This window comes from Drosophila virilis, chromosome 4 (assembly GCF_030788295.1).
Source record: "Drosophila virilis strain 15010-1051.87 chromosome 4, Dvir_AGI_RSII-ME, whole genome shotgun sequence".
Classification (NCBI taxonomy): Eukaryota; Metazoa; Arthropoda; class Insecta; order Diptera; family Drosophilidae; genus Drosophila; species Drosophila virilis.
This window is the reverse complement of record NC_091546.1, coordinates 7,902,230-7,919,910: the sequence shown is the minus strand read 5'-3', so window position 1 is coordinate 7,919,910 and position 17,681 is coordinate 7,902,230. Positions and strand designations below refer to the sequence as shown.

At 42.4% G+C, this 17,681-nt stretch overlaps 2 protein-coding genes and 1 long non-coding RNA gene across 3 annotated transcripts; 2 read left to right on the top strand and 1 right to left on the bottom strand.

Annotated features, from left to right (window-relative positions):
- Positions 1–4,128: 4,128 nt before the first annotated feature.
- On the bottom strand, positions 4,129–6,571 carry LOC26531602 (uncharacterized). The gene is made up of 5 exons (XR_001450188.3): positions 6,443–6,571; positions 6,004–6,384; positions 5,155–5,944; positions 4,364–5,094; positions 4,129–4,303 (listed from the first exon to the last, which is right to left on the bottom strand). It is a non-coding gene; the product is annotated as an uncharacterized lncRNA (long non-coding RNA).
- Positions 6,572–10,587: 4,016 nt separating this feature from the next.
- Positions 10,588–14,605, top strand: LOC26531374 (runt-related transcription factor 2-like). Its single transcript, XM_070208941.1, has 3 exons — positions 10,588–10,841; positions 10,915–11,047; positions 11,107–14,605. Exon 3 carries the CDS (start codon positions 13,711–13,713, stop codon positions 13,945–13,947), a length of 237 nt encoding a protein of 78 aa, XP_070065042.1. The 5' UTR covers positions 10,588–10,841; positions 10,915–11,047; positions 11,107–13,710; the 3' UTR covers positions 13,948–14,605.
- odd (odd skipped) lies at positions 14,183–16,842 on the top strand. Its single transcript, XM_002052495.4, has 2 exons — positions 14,183–14,791; positions 14,986–16,842. Exons 1-2 carry the CDS (start codon positions 14,719–14,721, stop codon positions 16,182–16,184), a joined length of 1,272 nt encoding a protein of 423 aa, XP_002052531.1. The 5' UTR covers positions 14,183–14,718; the 3' UTR covers positions 16,185–16,842.
- Positions 16,843–17,681: the final 839 nt, after the last annotated feature.

Below are 17,681 nucleotides of genomic sequence, written 5' to 3'. Positions count from 1 at the left end.
TCAGTGTTTTATGAGGGGGGCAGTTGTCGGCACTCTCGTGCAATCTAATATGCCCGAAATGAATATTTCTGTGTGATTTTATTATTATTGACAGATTTCCCAGCTCGCAACACCAGCCGAATGCTTTATGCCAGAGATTGCGCCCATTCCCGTCTGTCTCTGACGTCATGGACAGACAGTTTGTGGATTTTTATGGGACGCCCGTTTGATGGGCCGCAGCTAGCCAGATTTTTGTGGGCTTTGTCCAATTAATGGGCCTCGCTGCAGGACTTAATTAGAGCGCTGTTTGTGCAGATTTCGACATTTTGCTGTTATGATCCAATTTGGTGCGTTTAAGGACACATTTGTTTGCTCATTTGTCTGGCTGTTTGCTCGATTGTCGCCTGGCAGCTCCAAACGCCCAGACACATCGATGGTCAGGATTAGCAGGGCCCATAAAGGACAACATGTGTGCGCAGCAGGCAGGACCGGCCAGCGGTCCAGTCAAATAGCTGCCCAGCTGTACAGCTGCAGCAACAAGCAGAGGGGGGGGCAGCCCTGATCTAATTAACGTCTGGACAAAGCCAAACAAGGCGGAGATTAGGTGCCGCATACGCATCCGCATCCGCATCTGGATCTCCCGTCGCTATCGATACTCGTGCCGCCGGACAATGACGGGTAGCCGTTGGCCGATTGCCGGTTGCCAGTTGCTGAGTGCCGAGTGTCAAAAGATAACTGCAACTGCACGATTCTCGAGTGGATTGGCTGCAGTTCAACAAACAGTTGGAGCTGCAGTTTCCTGCATTGGCCACTCCACAGCCAATTCTGGAGAGCTACACACGCTACTTGAATTGAATCCGCACTGGTGTCTGGTGCCAGGTGCAATTGCCCATCGAGAGGCCGCCAGTTAAAGACAATGTGTTCCTCTCGAAACCCACTTCGAGCACTTCGGTTGCCACAGTTGCAGGCGGGTTCGATCTATTTGGCACTAAAGTAGATGCACCCTATGCTGATAGCTTATCAAGCTTTTGGCATGCAGACACACAACCCATTCACATTGTTGGAGTGGAACGACGGCAATAACATGTAACTTGTCCATCTAATATCAGAGCTCAACTCGAACTTGAATACCTAATGCGGTCTAAAGATAGCGCCTTGTGTCCAACAAGCGTCAACTGACTGTTCGATACTCTGTTCAGATAATTCAGACAACATTATGCAGTTCCGCCGAGGTGAGGGGCATGTAAGCTAAATATGTGTTCACTTAAATTGCATTGCTATAACAAACAATATACCCACTCTCCCGTTGGGAACAGAGTGTACTTATTTATAGCAATTGCCAACGAAACAGTTTGTTGTCTAGCGATACTTGTTGTACAGGAACTTATGGATTAACAATTGATTGATAAGAACATCAGAACTGAAAGTTAAAATAGTGATAAATCCGAACCGAGATTTTATAAACTATTACAAGAGATCAAGGGCTTATTTTACTTTCATTAATAGTGATATGAAAGTGTCAGGGATTGTATGTACTTATATAAATATGTATCAATGTATGTATAAAAAATGTTTGTATATTCTCTGCTAAATATTTTGCTACATTTTGCCCTTCTATGCGATTCTCATAAACTCAACATAGACGTTTACGTTGCCATCTTTCTCCCTCTCTCTCTCTCCCTCGTTTTCTCACTCTGCCTATTGCTATTTCTTTCTGCCTCTTTGTCTCCCTCATTTATCTCTTTATCTATCTCTTACACTCTTTCTCTGCATTTATTCTCTCTCCTTCGGGCTCCTGAACTGGGGTATTCTCTCAGAGAAATGCACATACTTGGCAAAACCAAAATATTTTTAATTCAAGTCCAAGTTACTTTCAATTGCATTAATACTACAGTTGAGAATCTTATCAAATACTCATTTCTAAAAAAGGTCAATTATTTTGATCAGAAGTATGGCATTAGTGTGGCAAAAAGAAGTTGGTGCTTCTCATTGACACTCAGCTTGAGAGCAGGTGTTTTTTCGGTAAGCTTGGTGCTCCAGAGTGCTCCCTGGATTTGTGTGCCTCCATCGGAAGGTCAACTGCACCTTTAACCGGGCGTTTAAGTGCCAGGAAGTTGATTCGTGCGTCTACAGTTCCAGAGAATCGACAATGGGTCAACAGTTTGTGTTTTGTTTGTTCGCGAGTTGATTCTGCTTTAGAGGCGCGTGTCGCATCGCTGGCCGGAGGACGCTCGTCCCGAGCTGTAGGCGCAATGTAAACAGGAACTGGGCAAGGGAGATGCGGGCACGCGCAGAGACAAGCCAAAATCTGAAAAGACAAAACTTGAGGCATGTTTTACACGTGAATTGCGATGACAAAAAGACGCCGGCCGAGGCCAATAAACGGGAATGGGAATGGGATTGGGAATGGTAATGGGCATGGGAATGGGCGGAGGCATGGTCGGAGTGAAGGTGAAGCGCATAAAAATTGGCATAAACAGCCACGGCCAAGAAGAAGTCGTCTTCAGGGTTCTCGTTTGTATCTTTGCAGCACTCAGCCGCCGGCTCGGTTCGCTGGATTGTGTCCTTCCTCCACGCGACGCGCTTTATGGCCGCTGCGGATTCGTGGAAAACATTCAATTGATACGAAATTGCTGCAATATAAATGCAGTGCTGCCGATCGAGCTGGAGTCGGAGCGTGGAAGAAGGTGGCAAGGCAGCGGGGTCAGGTATTCGGCACATAAATGCGGCAATAAAACGATTCTCTCGCCGATCTTCACTTTGCATTGTGAGTGGCTGGACAGAAGAAAAAAAATGGCAGCCAGGAACACGCGTGTTACCAACTCTCTCGAGCTCTCGCTCTCCGAAAGTGTGCAGCAGCAGAGGTAGGCACAATTTGTTTACAGCATTGTTATTGAGACAAAGTCACTGATTTTCAAGCAAAAGCCAGTGCGTGCCCTCGCTCTCTCTCTCTCTGTCTCTGTCTGTCTCAGCTCTCTGGTGCAAAGGCATCGCTCATCGCGCACAATGATGTTGCAATTATTGAACCTTCTGTATTTTCAAATTTCCATCATTAATAACACAGGCGGAGACCAAGGTGAAGGCAAAACAGCAACAGCAACAGCAACATCAAGTTCCTTGGCAGAAGGCGGCAAAGGAGGACGCTGTGACCATTAGCGAGTTTCGGCGGAATACGCGTGAATTCGTTTTGTCTAACAATGCGACGACTCACTGAGCGCATCAATTGATGGAAAAATGGAATTTTCGGAATGCCAAAACGCCGCAGGTAAACATTGCTCCAGCCCGCTGCATTCGGGCAATGCCGCACAGCCGCAGCCTCAGCCTCAGCCAGAGATTCTGGCGCGGCACAAGGTACGCGCAGCCATTAACGGTCGCAGCGAGGAGCCGGCAAGCGCATAAAGATCAGCTATAATTATTCATCTTGGGTGGGGGGCACGGTCCAAGGCAATGCTCTGGTACTCGCCTTGGGACCGCTTACTGTGTTTGTCAACGCAGATGCTAATCACAACATTAGGCCCGTGCAGATTCCACTTCAGATATCGTTTCGACAGTGTGCATCCCTGTGTGTGTGTGTGTGTGTGTGTGTGTTTTGCAGATTCGTTGCGCTCGCCTGGCAAAAACCCAGCATTTCTGGCTGCTTGGGCTAACCTCGCGCCCCCTCTGGCGTATCCGTAGCTCAAGGATAGTCGTAATTGCAATTGGATATGTATGGGCTGTACTTGAGGGACGCTCCTTGGCCAATGCATTGGTTTACGCTGCTATGAAGTTGTCCAGCTATTTGCCAAATAGATAATTATTTGTATCTATTTAGCAGCAGGATCGATCCCAACGACATCCGGCAGCGTTCTCGAAGGTGACGAACGTCAAATGTTGGGTTAACCAAGAAACGTAGCTCGATTAGTTGCACATTAAAGAAATCGTGCGATTAGTGAAGACATTTGATGGCAACAACTTGGGGAAATTCTCGGAAAAAACTGGCTTAAACATGTGGATGTGGATTTAATATTAGAAGAATGCTGCGTGAAAAATACTTTTTGGCATGTGGTTGGAAAATTGTGTGAATATACTCTTCAAGATTGAAACTTATTTTCAATGTATATATAATTTAATTTAAGCTGCTATTTATAAGGTGGGCAAGAATAAAAATCGTTATATATGCCAGGTAGTATATAAATATACAATTTATTTATTATTTTTGTGAACATTTTTGGGTTCTTGCAATTTGCCTTTATACATGTTAAATCACTGCTCCTCGAAAGCCACAACCACCATATAGAAACATCTTGCACTGTTGTTCTTCAGCATCTTGCTCGTAAGCAAGGTTCTAGGAATAATCCAAGGTTAAAGCTACGTGGCAGTTGACATCGAATATCTTAACTCATACCATCTTTTAATCCCAGTGCAATGCCAACAATGCAGCTTGTAAAGACAATTAATTCAGCGAGTTTCATGTTTTCCCCTTAATGTAGTTTCAAAACGGACTGTCGTATCCTAAGTAATTAGCGCCCTATTTATTCACAAATGCAACCGGAACTAAAACATTCTCAATTATATTTCAAAACCCTTGAAATTTGTTTACGATTAAAGTGAAGCTGAAACCAAATGGAAATCAGGAAAAATGCGTGATGATTGAAAATATATACATGAGTCGAGTCTGGTCAGATACCCTGTTTGCTGTGTTAAGTAGGAATATCTGTCAGTGCTGGTTGACTGACCGATTGATTTATAATCAACCCGCTCGGCAATGTGGCAAATAGGTGGAACCCTGTTATATACATTGTTGTATGCTGTGATATTTGTATACTGCTATTTTAGTACAGTATTTCTGTTTTTCTATAAGCGAAATGATTTTACCAGAAAAAAAAAAAACATAAGTGAACGTGTATAATAGTATTACTATTTGCGGAATTGCCTAATTTTTGAGCTAGGAACTTCATTAACGTCCTGATATACAGGTGTTGGTGCACTCCCATTCACTGTTAAAGCGATTTTCGCCGTGTTCACCACATCCACCCCAAATAAAGAGCTTGCACAGTTTTCCATGTAGATAGTAGGCCCAACGAAGAAACTTTTCAGCGCAGGGACCTTTTAGTCCTGGTGCTGCTACGCACCGATCTTGAAGGAATGCAAAACTCTGGCTTAGAACAAGATAAAATCAAATATCTTAAGTCTTACCATCGACTTCACCCAAGACAGTGCCAATAGTGCAGCCTACAAGGAAAATCAATGCAGCAACTTTCATGTTTTCATTCAAAGATGTGTCTAAATAAACTGATCGGTTCAGTTTGGAATGTTTTGAATGCCTTGCTTACATAAATTCAACTGGAACTAAATAACACATCTTTTGCCTGTTTAAATTCACGAAAACATTATTTCTGTTTTTATTGTAAAATGCGCCAGAAGTCGACTAGGTGATACCCCTTAGCTTAGCCAGAGCTGACATATGTCAAACTTTTTTTTGTGAAAAATGTAATAGATATCTCGGATTTTTATCGATTATATCTTCGAGATTTATGTCCACCAAAGTCGGAATGGATTAGGCGAAAATTGATAAACACTCTCAAATGAATACTTTCAATATTTTTGAAACCCAAATCTTTACGTGCTCTCTTAAAATGTTTCTCAAAACGAAACCTAACAATCTTAAGATCTGACCAGAGTGCGGCATAGTAGGAAATCATAAGGAATCCAATCGATTATTGAATCTGTAAAAAGATTGAAAAACTTAATACAGAGTATATCATATTATTTGTATGACTACATAATTTTATTATTTTCCGAATTGAAACTTAGTCAAGATCTTGTATACAGTTGTTTATGCACTCTATCTCAGTTTTAAAGCGATTATCCTTGCGATCACCGCAGCCACCCCACATAAATAGTTTGCATCGTTTTCCAGAGTAGGACCAACGGGGTATACTTGCCCTGCACTCACCAGATTTCTCTGGTTTTTCTAAGCAGCGATCTTGGAGAAATGCAAGGTAAAACTAAAGAAGAAATTACATCGAATAGCTTAGCCCTTACAATCAGTTACGCCCAGGGCAACGCCAGCAATGCAACTAGCAAAAAGAAACAAAGCGGTGAGTTTCATGTTTTTGCCCAAAGAAGTTTCTTCTCAAACTGCTCGGACAGTATTATTTTGACTTCACTTCAACTGGAACTAAATAACACATTATTTGCTTGATTAAGCTCTCGAAAATAAACATAGTTTTAATTTTATTATATAGACTTATATTAAGCAGCTGTCTGCGCATTCTTCCCTCGTATCAAAGCGGTTTTCGACAATGGTCAAGCGACATCCACCCCAAAGGAACTCCTTGCACCTGTTCTGATTTATCTGATAATACCACTGGGTAGTGCCGGCTCTGCAGATATTTCCCAATAAAGGTTTCTTATAACATCGTCCTGAAGGATTGTAGCAGCTTTGATTTAATTGCCATCAAGAGAATATCTTTACACTTACCATCAAAGCTCTGAACATTCCCAGCAATGAAACATGCAAACAGCATGAAAGCAAAAAATTTCATGTTATTCTTTTTTAAGTTTCTTTCGCATCTGTTGGCATTGATGTCTGTTATCTTTATTGGAATATATTCAACTGTGCACAATGAAAGAAATGGCCAATTTCACAAGCTTAACTTAATTTAATTTTATTACGATTTAAACGTAGCTGAAACTAATTGAAAGCCAGGTAAATCGGGTAGTTCTTACAATTTAATGAAAAAATATAGATTTCAATCCAGTCGACTGGTGGCTAGTGCCATCAATTCTCGCTCCTTCATTAAAAAAATGTACATGTAATATTCCTTAAAATGTGGTTCCTTAAATGTTGGTTGGTATTAATTGTTTCCCAATGTTTCCAGTATTTGTGAAATCCAAATCTTTGCGTGCTCTCTTAATGTGTTGTCAAAACGAAACCAAACAATCTTAAGATCTGACAAGAGTGCGGTTCAGTAGGAAATCAATGGGAAGCCACTCAAGCAATGAATCTGTGGAACTACCGTTTAGCTGCTATCGATAATAGTTCCTCGAAAGAGGCATTAACTCGAAGTGCAACTGCAAAATGTGCTGGAAAGGAGCATACCACTTGAAAATGCAAATGCAACGGGAAATGACCGAAAGACTGAAGGACCACCCAAGTGCCCATAGGTTGGTTAAGTTTAGTGGGGTATTCAATAAACTTCTTAGTAAAATGTGGTGCGCTTTCGAGTAGGCACTTGCTGTTTGGAGTAGCCTGCTCCAAGCAGGTTTTTGGGACAAGCCGAAAGCCGAACCTTAAGAAAAGCATCAGAAGTTGCGACAATTAGTCTCATGGAGTATGTAAACAAAGTGCAAGAGGATTTTTCAGAAATGTTATCGACAAAGGATTTGGGCATCGGGTTACACAAAGTGTTTCATTGGTTTTCTCTTTTGTGGAGTTGAGGGCGGAGGCAACTTGGAACATTGCATAATTTATGGATAGCGCCGCACTGTAAACATACCAAGTGACCAAATAACCAACAATAGCATGTAATCGGATCGATCTTCTACGGTCAAATACTTGACACTACGCCAAGTGAGCTGAGAGGAGTCGCTGCTGTGGCGCTGAAGGATGCGCCAAAGGATCTGGTGGGTCGCACATGTTTGCAGTCATAAATCAGTGAATGTTATGGCTGCCTTCGTGCTGTCTACCATGTCATTCGGAAAACAACGCATTTTCACACTTTTCGTCGCCCCGTAATTTGAATACTTTACAAGCGTTCGCTGGAAACCCAAACTGAGCATTATTAATTACACACTTGGATTGGATTTCTCGCGCTGATTAGAGCTGTAAGCGATATGCCCTCCGGGCCTCTACACTGGATGTCAGTCTGTCTTGGTCTGTCTGTCTGTCTGCCTGCCTGTCTCACCTATCAATGGGTGGGCGTATCATTAATAGCGCTTTAATTAGACAGCCAACCAGTTCAATAGTTCAGCAGCGCGACGGGTGTTACTTTTGGCGTTAATTGAAAAAATGAAAATAAAAAATTATGTAAAGCCTGAGATCGGCCAAAAGCGCGTTCATTCAGGCCAAATCAATTAGGCCTCTGGCCAAAAGGCGCACATTAATCAAAGCATTGTTATGCTGTGAGGGGGTGCGTTGGCAAGCGTGCGGGGGGCAGGCGCGAGGCGGTTTGGGTGGCGCACATTTTGATTGGACGCCTGTGCGCTTTTGTTGCTGCCGCCATTTGCCGCAATGTTGCGCCGCCATATTGCTAAATCACAAACGCAAATAAAACATAAAAAGGAGGAGAGCGAAAAAAAAAAACAACGGAAAAAAAAGAACTGTTCAAGAAATATGAAAATCAACAGCCGGCAAAATATGAAAGTCGCCGAAGTTTATGACAAGCGCGGCGGCTAAAATCAAAGTCACTGAAATCATAAAAAAAAAACGCAGTGTTGTTGTTGTTGTCGCCAACCATCCCCACCAGCTCACCTGAGTTTGTTTTTATTAGATTTTGCGACATTTTTGTTGTTTGCCGTTTGCGGCTTATCGCCGCAACGCGATTTTATGGCCACACACGCACACACACACATACACGAAAAGAGTTAGCGATAAGCGCATGTTGCATTAAGTAGCTGCCGCCGCGGGGCGGTGTGGGAGGAGCCTGCTGCAGCGCTAATTTGACCAGTAATTGTCGCCGCTCAGCCCCGGGATCAATCTAATTATTTTGCCAAATAAATACAACCCTTTGTGCACCCTTTCGTGATTCGCCACAGCTACAGCAACGGACAGATACAGCTACAAGCTACAAGATACAAATTACAAGTGACAACAGAACACAGCCTGAAACACAACACACACACACAAACACACACCAACACACACGTACGCACTCGCTTAATCCCCGGCTACACCTTTGCCAGCCAGAACAGTTTTCCAGGTAACGCGCGAGGCAAGGCAAGGAGTAAAAGTGCGTCGCGCCCACCACAAGACGCACACAATGAGAGCGCATTGCAGCGTTCACCAAAAGACGATCACAAACATTAGGGTTAGGCTTTAGGGTACCGTCTCCGGAGCAGCTACCTGGGCCACCCCGTTTAATTACGCTGGTAAAGGGTACACCCCTTTTTGGCCGTTTTCACTTTGAGCCTGGGCCAATGTTTTGGTCGCTGGTCGCGGCCAACTGATGGTCGTTGCCCAACTCTGTCCTTGGTCCTTTTATGACCCGTTGCCCATATAAATGCATACGATATTGGCCGAGCGAGTCGCGGGCGTGACGCGTTTATGGTGTGTTTAGATACTTTTCGCAAGCAATGCGAATCGCAACAATGCCAAAATGCACCCGTCTAACCTTGACTTTTACTGCGGCACATCCCTTTACAACACACAAATTTTACCATCTATATAGCGCATATTTACCTAATTATAAAATGCATTTCAGCGCAAAGTCTCGCGCGCCTCAAGGCCTGAGACAATTTTCCGACTTTTACTTTTCGCAACTTTTTGCCATTCGAAAATCTCACTTTGAGCTGTTTTCATTGGAAGCATTTTCGCATTTATTTGATTGTTGTCTACTTTTTCCTGTTCTCTTATTTTCCCAAATTGCATTTCAGTTCGCCTTGAAGCTAGCTGCAAAATGCCGGAAATTTGGTTAAGGGCTCAAGGAAAATAAGCCTGGCAGCAGCGACAAAATACATTTTAAGTATTCGGCATTTTGTAAGTTATTATGGTGTGATAATTGTGCCACATTATTCTCATTTATATAGATTGTTGTGAAATGAAAAAAAAAATGAAGGGGATATCTCCAACCCCATAAAGTATATAAGTATATTCTTGGTCAGCTGCTTTGCGCCTTCTGTTTGCATCGTCAGAAAACTTTTTACAGGTCCGTTAATGAAATCGAATCGAACCATTATATTATATATATATGTCATAGGCATGTTCGGTAAACATTGTGTGGGGAGAAACTCTTTTCGTTTTTAAGATAGCTCAACCAAACTTGCCATATACGAGCTATACCATGCTTCCGTCTTATATTAACAACATTTTGGGTTATAAACCATATTCTCCAACTGACAAAACTTGGCATATACAAGTACTGTCTTGTCCCCTGCTTATCTTATCAACATCGGACAACTATATCAAATAGCTGCCAAATGCAAGTTATTGTGTGAAAACCTTTTTTGTTTTTCAAGATATTGTATTGTCCTTAACATAACAAATTGTGATTGGAAATTTATAAATATATAGTTTCTTTCCTATTGAAGCAACATTGAACAGCTATTATTCCTAATAACCTACCATTTAAGAAGTGTATCATTTTGTCAAGGAGCGGCTATATAATTCGATATGTTAGTTTGGCCGTTGTCATTTCAAAGAATTCCTTGAAGGCCATTCGAAATGCTCTAAAAACATTTGCCAGCACCCAAAGCCAAAGGCAAGCACACTATGATTGCAATGTTAGTTTATGCACACAGTAATGCCAAGAAAAATAAAACAAAAAATTGATTTTAGTGCGAAAAAAACCAAGAGCTCAAAAAAGTTACGAACACCAAAAGAGCAGCAGACATTTTTTGTACATTAGCATTTTGGGCCGTGAAATTTGGTCACAAAGCGACTTTGCACTAAAAAATCTAATTTTTTTCGACGAAATAAATATAAAAAAAAAAAAAAAAACAAACAAGCAACAACTGGCAGCAAAATGAAATCATAAACGAGGCAGTTGAATAATGAACAAAAATTTGTCAAAAATTGCTAAAAACCAGGCCAACGAACACTAAGGCCATGGGCCAAGGGTCTTCCTCGAAGCACTCGCAGTGTTTATGGCCAAAAAAGAAAAAGAAAAAATAGTGGTAGAAGAAGCAGCAGCAGCAGCAGCAAAGGCAGAGGCAAAAGCCAAGTAAGTTGTCATTTTTGGTTTTATGATGATTTTGTTTTTTGCTGCTCTCGTTGTTATATTTTTTACGCTCTAGATTTTTTGTGCCCGCCGTTGGCAACAACAACAACAGCATCCCGTCATTGGCAGGGGCAGTGGCAGGGGCAGGCAGTAGGCAGCCGGGCTACTAATGTCGAGCAGTTCGCAGTTCTTTTTGGCCCGTTTTTATGGTTTTATGGCATAATGACTTCTTTATTGGTGCAGCATTTAAGACTCTATCCTTGGGCAGGTCCTGGGTCCAGTCTCTTTTTATGATGCTGCCTCGGCCAATTTCCGTTTCCGAGTTTTCGACTCGGCATTTATGCAAATACTCAGCGACAGATGTGTGTGTGTGTGTGTGTGTGTTTGTAAAGTTAATCCTTTATGCATGTGTCGACTGTTCGCATAGCAGGAAGTTGACAGTTGGTGCCATATATCATAACTGTGTGTGTGCGTGTGTGTGAGTGTGCGAGTGTGTGTGCCTGTGCGCTGGGAAATATTCGGCCTGGGCCTTTCATGTGACTCACTGACTGCCCAACTATCCGTCTGTTTGTGTTTTTATCTATTTATTTATTTGTTTTTAGTACACTTATGACATGATGTTAATTACTGCGCGTGCATTCCGATTGGCTATGGGAAACACTTTGAAATGGAAAAGTTCGCCGACTGTTTGCCAAGTGTCAACAGCGGCGTTGCCAGTTGCCAAACGGCCAAGAAAGCTGCCAGTTCCAGACAGAAACAGAACACTAAGTACAACAACAACAACAACAACTAACAACTGTCAACAGACAGACACGCGTGCAACATGGAGTCGGGAATTTTGTTCTTGGCCAGGATATTTGATTTAGCCGGTTGACTTTGCATTTGTCTCGTCTGTTGTTTTTAAGAATTGGGAAAATTGACGAAAAATTGTTGTGTAAATATTTTTTAATTGGCTTTCGTCGGCACAGTAGTGACTTTTACCATTAGTCCACCGGGTAGAAGTCAAAAATAACCAAAAAGTGTGCCACTAAGCTGGCCAAGGTCTATGCCAAATCCTGCTCCTAGTCGGGGACTTGGTCGGTGTTCGGTTGTGGCTTAATGCAATGATAATAACATATGGAAAAGTTGTTGTTTAATTGTTGGATTTGCGGCATTCGTTAATGTGTGGTAAAACCGGCAAAGAAATGAATGTGGGCAACAGAAGTTGGAAAACTAAGTTCAAGAAAGGAACTTGCTTACAAATGTTAACGAATGTTAAAATAATATAAATATGCCCAAATAATAAACGTACCCTATTAACATCAGATATGGAAAATGCATATACGCATTACATTTTTCTCTACAGAAAGCTTGATTAGTTTGTAGTAATTATTTGAATATATTTTGTTCTCTCAGGCGTCGACATGGCTTATTTTGGCTTTAGAAATAAATGGTATTTTTTTTATATTCAAATTCTTTCTGCACATATTTTATTATCTTGCTTTTTCTGCGTACATATTTTTGAATATTTCTTTCTGAGTTTTATAACGCAAATTGTTCAATAAAATTAGTTGCCTGTTGATAAGCCTAACACAATATGCTGCCAATGTGAAATTCTCAGAAAACAAATCTTTTTTTGATAACCACAGTGCATTAAAATTAAATTTATTTTGATGTTTGTTGCTTTTAAATATGGACAATTTTATTGTTTCTTAATTTTTTGTTCCTGTTTTAATAATAAATTTGGCAGCTATTTATTATTTCGCAGCAATCAGAAATATTAACATTTCTGGGTTCTACTATCGATAATAAATTGGAAAATTTTATTTAAATTTCGAGGAAATTTAACAGAAAAGAAATGCAGACCGACAGGGCCGAAGAAGATTCCGAATTTTTTGTCTAAAGGTCTAAATAGGCTAAAATATCTATATATATTTTCTTTTGCAGTCAGATTTTTATTATCTTAAGCTCGTTTCTCGTCTTCGCAGTTCTCTTTAAATGAGGCAATTTGTTATGATAAATTTGTGCATTACAGCAAATCGATTTTATCAATTTTTCACATTAAATAATCATAATCAACCGACAAATCATTATAGCTAAAAAAATTATAGAAAATTGAATAAGTGTGCCTTTTGTCCTCTGCTCGTGCGGAATCCATAAATTGGCACTACTTGACTCTCATTAGGTATTTAAGAGACTTTAAGCACATTTTAAATGAATAGCTTAAAGCATTTCAAATGTGAAACTCATTACAGACAATTTCCAACGGGCAACGGAAGGCGCAATTAACTTAGATAATTAACTTAACAAATGCATATAATAGGTTTTTAAAGTTTGAATGCCATTGAAATGCAAGGGGGAAGAGTATAAGTGAATAAATTGCAATATGTTCAAAGTGAATTGTTGATGTTATCAACTAAACTGGTTCACATTAACTACAAATAACTTTCGCACAAAACGGAAATATAAATTTCAAATGTGTTCCATTGGATTATTCGAGTCCTTTGTGGAAAGTCCAAAGTTGCACAGTGTGTAACGTTTAATCATACGGAAAATCAGCATAAATAATGCGACATAAAATGGGAAATTCAATCGCCCTATCAAAAAATGAGTTTAGCCAACATTTGCTTTGATGCGGCTAATTGAATTTTCCTGCGAAAGTGTAAAACGTAAAACGTGGGAGGCAGTCAAAAAAGTGATTTCTGATTTGTGTGGCAAATTAAAATTTAAATGCAAACGAATCAGGCGCACCCACCCACATATACACACACGCACACACACACACACATGCGAAAAAGGACAATAGATTACAATATCCTGGGGCGAGGCAAAAGCAGCACGAGCAACAGCAGCAGGAGCAGGAGCAGGACATACAGGCCCAGATGGCCGGGGCATGCGCCTGGGTGGGATGCGGGTCGTCTCCGTGCTGATGGCTGCCTGCCAGCAGCAGCAGCAGCAGCAGCAACAGCAGCGGCAGCGGCAGCAGCAGCAGCAGCAACGGCAGCCGACAACGGCGTCCGACCATCAGCCCAACGGTTTCCGCTTGCTTACTGCCAGTGAGCAGCGAGTGGCTCGGGCAGAGCGGAGAACGCGAGGCGATGCCGAGTGGCTGGAGTCGTGGAGTTCCTGAACGATGCCGAACACGCGCGCATACTGCAGACAAACACACAAGAAGCAAAACAAAAGGCCGATACAGATACGGCTGCCGCTGGGAGTTGAAACCAGCCAATCGCAGCGCTTCGTGGGGCAGCAGGTAGGCGTGTACGTATCTGCCATTTCCAAATAAATTCAACCCCGGCAACAAAAGCAACAACAACAACGACGACAAAAAGGCAGCTGCCGTTGGTTCGCTTCAAAACCGGTCGACGACGCCGCAGTTGCATTCAGTTATTAACGAGCGCTACTCACAGCTACAGCAACAGCAGCAGCAGCCACAGCAACAGCAGAAGCAGCAGCAACAGCAGCAGCCACAGCAGAAGTCATTTCACTCAACACACACACACACATACACAGACGCGCGCACACGCTATCAGTCGAACAGCGTGGTTGTGTGAGAGAGCGAGAGGGCAAGAGCGCACTTGATATACGCGTTGAGTCCGTTGATTATTTTCACGAGTTTGAGTCGGAGAGCGCAACAGAAAAACAGAATTCAGTTTGAGTTGAGACGTTGTCGTGGGCACGTCGCAGCAAAGAGAAGAGCGCACAGCAGCAAAACACAAAACAGCTACAGCAACAAAAAAAAAAAAGACGTAAAGCCAGAGACCAAAGCAAAAAGACAACAAGTTAAACAGTTGGTGCAAAGTGACAGTGCAACAACAAATCAAGTGCTAACAACACAAACAAACAGAGAACAACAACAACAACCACAACAAAAACAACAAAGTAGAAAAAATAAGGGAATATGTCTTCCACTTCCGCCTCGCCCATCAGCAACATAACCGTGGACGACGAGCTTAACATAAGCAGAGAACAAGGTAAGCAGCAAAAGGCAAAAGCCGACGGCAAAAGATTTGATAGGATACAGTTACAAAATCAACTTGTTGTTGTTGCTCAAAGCACGGCTCTAGTCAACTCAAGCGCAGCTTATCTCACCAACACAACTACAGTTGATCTATATTTGGAGTACAATTGAACTAAACGAAAAGTTTGCTTTTCGCATAAATTATAGATTTTGTCGAGGAGGATTTCATTGTCATCAAGGAGGAGCGCGAGAGCAGCTTGTCACCCATGCTGACACCACCTCACACGCCCACCGAGGAGCCGCTGCGACGGGCTGGCAGTTCAGTCTCAGCCGCAGATGAGTCGGTGGCCACGCAGCTGCACATGCGACACATGGCGCACTACCAGCAGCAACAACAGCAACAGCAGCAGCAGCAGCAGCAGCAGCAACATCAGCAGCAGCAGCAGCAACATCATCGTCTTTGGCTGCAGATGCAACAGCAGCATCCACATGGCCATTATCCGGTCTATGCCGGAGCCAATGCCGATCCCGTGGCCGTGCATCAGCAGGCGCTGCTCATGAACCAATGGATACGCAATGCTGCCATCTACCAGCAGCAACAACAACAGCAGCAACAGCAGGCAGCAGCTGCTGCAGCGGCGCATCATCATCACCCGCATTCACACTCGCATCCACACCATCCGCATCATCATGGCCATCCTCATGCACATGGCCATCCCCATGTGCGTCCCTATCCCGCTGGACTGCATACGCTGCACGCCGCCGCTCGCCATTTTGGAGTTATGCCCAGTTTGAAGCTGAGCGGCGCCGGAGCAGCTGGCACCACCGGAACAACTGGCAGCAGTCGCCCCAAGAAGCAGTTCATATGCAAGTATTGCAATCGACAGTTCACCAAGTCCTACAATCTGCTCATCCATGAGCGCACCCACACGGACGAGCGTCCCTACTCCTGTGACATATGCGGCAAGGCCTTCAGGCGCCAGGATCATCTCAGGGATCATCGCTATATCCACTCCAAGGAGAAGCCATTCAAGTGCAATGACTGCGGCAAGGGATTCTGCCAATCGCGCACGCTGGCCGTGCACAAGGTCACCCACCTGGAGGAGGGTCCCCACAAGTGCCCCATCTGCCAGCGGAGCTTCAATCAGCGCGCGAATCTCAAGAGCCATCTGCAAAGCCACAGCGAGTCGGCGACTGCGGCACAGGCAGCAGCAGCAGCAGCAGCAGCAGCGGCAGCCGCACCACCAACCCAGGCATTGAGCGCTGCAGCTCAACCTGCGCAGTTGGTTAGTCCCGGCTCCAATCAGAGCACGCCCGCCTTGGATCTGTCCTCGTCGGGTGGGGCCACAGTGCAGCGACCGAAGCGCACGCTGGGCTTCACCATTGATGAGATCATGAGCAGATAGATTGGGCAGCTGGTCGCAATTTATTGGTTTTACGTTCAGGATGCACGCACATCCAGAATTCTGAGCGCCGCCAGGCATGGGAAGTGCCTGGCCTGGAGTCGCAGTCAGCTCAGCAGCGCCGCCCAGTTCGAGAGTACGTGTTCGAGTTCGAGTTGCAGGGAACGCCCCCCTGCCCAGCCACCGCTCGCCGTCGTCGCCGCCCCAGTGAACCACAGACAGTTCCGAACCAGTCACAACTAGCCCAATCGGCTCTATATATACTTACAAACCCGATCTTATATAGCTGTCGCATTGGCGCTAAACACACTGCAAGATGCCAAAGCAAAACAAAATGAAATAAACAAATGAGAACTTAGTAAAAAGTATTCCTCCCACAGAACGATTCCAAAATACGGCATTAAAGAGTACTTTTGCCTCACTATATTTTAAGCATAAGTAGTATGAGTATTTCAACCATTTAGTAATGAGTAGTATCAAGTTCTTAGTTATATAATCGTATGTACCTTATAGCATGTAGTAGCCGCATTCAGTTTGTAATACACACAATACCAATTCCCGGAGACAACCTCAGACCTCTATTGGTTATTCAAAGACTGTACAATTATTTGTTTGTTTTTTTACTGAATATATTTTATAAATACACAAGTACTTAAATCAATCCAATGTGTTAATTTTAGTTAAGTGTTATGCTTGTTTCTAATAACAAATCTTGAGTTCTATACATTTGTAGGCCGACCCGCACACAAAGACACAACGATCTCATTATCTTAGGTCTAGATACATATACATATATGCATGTGCTGTATCATAAAAAAAGCTATTGTAAAATATATGAATTACGAGTAATTGTAAAAACTGAATTTTATTAGCTTGTCTTAACTTTATCATGACAAGTTTATGTGAAATATAAAAATATCTAGTAAACGCGGGGTTTTTGTGACTACTTTTTCTCGAGTTCATAAAATTTCAATTCTCTTGGCAGGAGTACGTTCCTTTATTGAATATGTCATCTATATAAATTGAAAATACAAGATAACCCTAATCATGCAAAGAAAAAAACAACAGTAATATCCCACCAACTATTTCAAAATGATGAGTTTTTTGGAGTAATAAAAACTTGGATAACTAAATCTGATAGTTTACTTCGGCTGACAGAAATTGGAACCCAAACAGTGACTCCACATTAATGTTCCAATTGATTTAAATATGTTTTTTTTCCTTCTTTCTTAATTTTAAACAAAATTGCTTTTTAATAAAATGAATATATTTTATAAACTTCTTGAAGTAATTCTACTTTTAAGGCGTAGGAACAAAAACTTATCGTTTTTGTGATGTTAAAATCAAAAATAAATAATAAAACCGAGGATGACTTGTGAAATCTGGCACTTTTATAGGATAGTATACAATTTTTAAGATGTTAATTAAAGTGAATAATGATTATTGAAAGTATTTTCACGTAAATCTTTGAACAGCTCTTGAAGTCGGGTTTTTGCGTTT

Bases quoted from the DNA above. Each gene is read 5' to 3' on its own strand.
- LOC26531374 (XM_070208941.1), top strand. From the start codon at position 13,711: ATGCGCCTGGGTGGGATGCGGGTCGTCTCCGTGCTGATGGCTGCCTGC.
- odd (XM_002052495.4), top strand. From the start codon at position 14,719: ATGTCTTCCACTTCCGCCTCGCCCATCAGCAACATAACCGTGGACGAC. The intron at 14,792-14,985 runs GTAAGCAGCAAA...CATAAATTATAG, and splicing joins TAACATAAGCAGAGAACAAG to ATTTTGTCGAGGAGGATTTC.